Here is a 5,094-nt window from a genome sequence, read left to right on the forward strand (position 1 = left end):
CTTATTCTAGACAAATTTCACTTATACAGGGCGTCCCGTTTAAAACTCCCCGGCTGGATATCTCGAAAACGGAAAAAGATAAATGATTTCTGAAAAATCCACTGTATAGTTTCAATAAATGGCTTTACTTGTGAGTACAAATCCCGTTCCTCTCAGTGCAGGTATAGATGTCGTTGCAATCCGAAAACATATTTTATTGACAGCAGTTTTGAAAAGTGGCGCACATGAAAGATCTCTAAATTATAAGCAACTTTTTTGATATAAACAATTTTCGAAAAGCCACTAGTTTCCGAGTTACTTGGATTTGACGTTTTTTTTTCCAGGAGAGAGATTTTTTAAAGTTAAGTTTTCAGGCATAACTACTGCAGATTTTTATCGCATTAGATTGCTTTGAATAAAACAGTGATGAATTAATTTTATTTAACTAATAGATATCACAGGAAATTACTTCATTCATTTGTTTAAGCAAATCATAGTCATTTCGATCAAAATAAAGTAATATTTATTTCATAAAAACTAAATTAACATAATACACGAGTCACAATAAGTGTTCAAAATTACCGCCATTCTCATGAATACATAATTTATATCTTTTTCTATGTTCGGTATCAGTTGCCCATAATAAAACATTCCGAGGAATACATGCACAACTCGCATACATTTTATTGCACAAGTCAGCCAAGACTTCAATTTCTGTTTGGTAAATTAAGTTCTTTAGGTAACCCCACAAGAAAAAATCGAGTGGGGTTAAATCAGGGGTGTGGGCAGGCCACCTTATTGGACCATTGGTGCCTATCTATCGCCCCTGAAAATATACATGAAGAAAATTTTGCACCCTCCTTTCATTATGAGCTGGTGCCCCGTCTTGTTGGAACCAGATATTTTGGCTCATAACTAAAGGAACTTCTTCCAATAGAACATTTAGTTGGGTGTGAAAGAATTGTAAATAATTGCGACCGTTCAAATTTTCCTCATATAAATAGGGTCCAATTAATATGCCATTAATACATGCCATACATTTATAGAAAACGTGGTTTGGAAATGTCTGTCTTTTGTCCATCTAGGGTTACTTTCATGCCAGAAACGGCTATCATGTCTATTCAAAATGCCATTTTTTGTAAATCGACTCTCGTCAGTCCATATAATGTTATTTAAAAACTGGTCGTTTGATTATATAAGATATAGGCTTGACAATTTTTAAGTGAAAAAACTCTGACCTCATGCTTTCTCATAATCTAGAGGTCTATCAAACAGAATCTGCATGTTTTGATAGGTGCGACTTAAGACTGCTCCGGTATTTGGTTTCAAAATTGCACAAATTACACTTGTGCATCTGCACCTTTGTAGGGTCTGCATGCCTCAGTTGGTGATACTTAAGTCCGCTTTCATATTTGCTGACAAAGTCACACAAATCACATTTGTACCCAGACGCTGCCGAAGGATCGGCATGTTTCAACTTGTGATACTTAAGTTCGAATTTACGTTTTGCCACGAAATCGCACAAATCGCACTTGTGAATTCTTGTTTCTGAGTGTTTCGTGTGTTTCATTTGGTGGAAATGGAGACTGCTCTTACGTTCGGCCTTAAAATTACACAAATCACATGTGTACAACCGTGATTTCGATGGATCCGCGTGTGTCGCCTGGTGTGGTTTAAGATTGTTTTTATACTTAGTTTGAAAGTCACATAAATCACACTTGTATATTTGTACCTGTGAGGGGTCAGCATGTTGCAACTTATGGGACCTAAAACCGCTCCTACTTTTGGTCGCAAAAACGCACGAGTCACACTTGTACGTTGGTGATTGCGGACGATTGGCGTGTTTCAACTGGTGCCGCCTAAAGGACTCTTCATATTTGAACTTAAAATTACATTCATTGCACTTGTACGTCCGTGCCTGAGAAAGTTCCGCGTGTTTCGCCTGGTGCAGCTTGAGTTTATCCTTGTATTTCGCCTTAAAATCACACAAATCACACGAGTACATATCCACTTTTGAGGGGTCGGTATGTTTCAACTGGTGAAGCTTAAGACTGTCTTTGTATTTAGTCTTAAAATCACACGACTCACAAGTGTACATCTGTACTTTTGTTGGGTCAGCGTGTTTCAGTTGATGAAGCCTTATACTTTCCTTATATTTTGACTTAAAATCACAGAGATCGCAGATGTACAATCGCACCTCTGAGGGATCCGCATGTGTCAATTGGTGGCGCTTGAGTTTATTCTTATATTTCGTTTTGTAATCGCACGAATCACACTTGAGTATCGGTGCTTCTGAAAAGGTAGCGCCGTTAGCATGTTTCACCAGGTGACGCTTAAAAGACCCGTTATACTTGGACTCGAAATCGCACAAATCACACTTGTACAATCGCACGGTCGAGGGGTCCTTGTGTACTATTTGGTGACCTATGAAACTCTTCCTGTTTTTGCTTTGAAAATTACATTTATCACACATGTACATTTTGGGTAACTGATCAGATGCAAATTGGTTTATGTATTTTTTTCTCTTGTCTACTTTGGAAATCTCCTCTGTCTCTTCCAGTTGATGGGGTGAAATATCCGGAAAAATGTTACTGAAAAATGTTTATTTTTTAGTAAATATTTATTTGATTTTCGTCATTAGAACATTTTTTTAAATCGATTTTTGAAAAGTTTAGTTTTGTCTTTTGTTTTTGCTTAAAAAATTATGGAAGATTAAAAAACTACAGAAAGAAAATTTTTTATTTACTACACATTTTTTAAATTAACAATTTTCACTCAATGAAATGTGGACAAACCAACAGATCGATTTTTTTTACTATTATTATTGCTTAAATGGTTTCTATGGCTAAATACTGTAACACTACAACATATAAGATAAGTGTTTTCTTATACAAACATCTTCCCTTGATGCTCTCATTCTTGATATACACAATGTTAAAGTTAAAAAAAAGTTATATCTCTCAAGACAAGAACGACAGGAGATCAGAAAATATTGCTAGTAAAAGGTTTTTCACTGAAATACTGAAATCTCAATTTGCCTCTTGACTGTTAACAACTGTCATATCAATGCTGTCAAAATGACAGAATAAATTCCTTTTTGGAGAAAGGGATTTCTAGGGAGTATAAAGTAGTATTTAGAATAAATCGTGTTCAATGTACTTTGAAACCCAAAATGAAAAACTGGAAAATCATACATTCTCCAACCAACATTTTGAGGATATACACTCATTCTGTCACAATAATGTCGATATGGCAACTGCCAATGTTAAAAAAAAACAATCCTTGTTATCATTTTGACAATATTGATTTTTTTTTTATTTTCAGTCTTAATGACAGCTGCCGTCTGTCAAAAATGATTTTCAACGTCAAATTTGGAATTCCCACTCCCAAAAACATTTGGAAATAACTTTCTCAAAAAGCCAATTTATTATCATTCTGTCATTTTAGCAGTACGATATGACAGCTATTGACTGTATATACTACTAGCTTCAAATGAGGCTTAATTTTTTACCTTCTTCATGTAATGTTAACACAAAATTTTATTTTAATATCTTCATTGTTCAGAAGATATTTTGAGTTATTGTATATATAGGGTGGTCGCAATGTAATGGGCCAAAATTCATGACTAGATTCCTGACGTGAAAATATTGCGATTTAAAAAAACTCACCTTAGTCCAAAAGTTGATACTTACAGAGATACAGGGTGTTTAATGCAAAATATTATTTTAGTTTTTTCTTATTTATTTCATAATAAATGCTCATATCGAGATGAAATTTTGGTGTTAGGGGTTTTCTGGGGCGAGAGATTGAAATATATCCATGGTTTGCTTGTAGCTCATAGAGAGCGCCACCTGCGCTAGGTCGAATGCGTTGAAAACGACAGAACTTTTTTATCTTTCAAAAATCTAATTCTCAGGTAGCAAATTCTGATTTTACAACTTCTTTTACACAAAAAAGCTATACTTTTTGATAGTCGCTATCTTGCACCGTTCTCAAGATATTTAGCTTTGGTAATTCGAGTAATCAAAATAAGGTACGAATGTCAAAAAGAACAAGAGTTTATTTCAAATTATAAATTGTGATGAACAATTGAATATCGAATATTACAATAAATGTTCAACATGTCCGCCTCCAACTTCAATACATTTATTAACGCGTTTGTTCAAAGACTGCCGTATTTTAAAATAGAGATTCTTGTTACGAAATGATTCGGCGGCATTTACAATTTTCTGCCATAGCTCTTCGCGGGTGTTTATAGTTTCTCTATAGACAACTGATTTCATGTAGCCCCAGAAACAAAAATCCATAGGATTAAAGTCAGGACTACGAGGAGGCCATAATATTCGACTCCCACGACCGATCCAACGATCCGGAAAAATGTGGTCAAGATAGTTCCGTACTCTGACAGAATAATGAGGGGGAGCTCCATCTTGCATGAAAAATAGATTTTGCCGTGTATTCAGTGGTAAATCGTCGAGGTAGTCAACTAAATGGTGCTGCAGGAAATCTAAATACAAGTCACCATTTAGATTTGGAGGAAGCTCATGTGGACCCAAAAGGTGATTTCCTATGATTCCGCACCAAACATTTATCTTAAATTCATGTTGGAAGTGACGCTCACTGACTACGTGAGGATTTTCATTATCCCATATGTGCTTGTTTCTAAAATTGAAAATTCCTCGACGAGTAAAGGTCGCTTCATCAGTAAATAGTACATTATCCAAAAATTCCTGGTCAAGGTTTTGCTGATTGCACATAAAATGAGCAAATTGTAATCTAGCTGGTAAGTGTGCTGCTAAAAGATTTTGCACCGGGGTAAAATGGTAGGGATATAAACTTATTTTCCGTGTGAAAGATTTTGAGAACTGTTGTTTTACTAACACCGGTTTCTCTAGCTACCTGCCTGCTGCTAACTTCTGGATTTCCTGCCACTCTTACTAAAATTTCTTCTTCTTGGTGAACTGTAACAGTACGCCCTGCGTTGTCTCTTTTAGGACGAAAACTACCAGTTTCTCCAAGTCTATTAAAAAGTTCTTGAAATAGTTTCCGATTTGGTTGCCTTCTATTCGGATACAACTCTGAATACCGACGAAGCGCTCGACGTCCAACATAATC

General features: G+C 35.6%; 1 protein-coding gene across 1 annotated transcript in view; it reads right to left on the reverse strand.

The window, feature by feature from the left end:
• Positions 1 to 510: 510 nt before the first annotated feature.
• LOC108914530 (zinc finger protein 99-like) overlaps positions 511 to 5,094 on the reverse strand; it is a 7,256-nt gene continuing 2,672 nt past the window's right edge. The window contains exon 4 of the mRNA XM_018720355.1: positions 511 to 2,570. Within this exon, the coding sequence (XP_018575871.1) occupies positions 1,247 to 2,570 (1,324 nt within the window). The 3' untranslated portion in view covers positions 511 to 1,246. The remainder of the gene's footprint in view (positions 2,571 to 5,094) is intronic.

This window comes from Anoplophora glabripennis, unplaced genomic scaffold (assembly GCF_000390285.2).
Source record: "Anoplophora glabripennis isolate ALB-LARVAE unplaced genomic scaffold, Agla_2.0 scaffold905, whole genome shotgun sequence".
In the NCBI taxonomy this organism is placed as follows: domain Eukaryota; kingdom Metazoa; phylum Arthropoda; class Insecta; order Coleoptera; family Cerambycidae; genus Anoplophora; species Anoplophora glabripennis.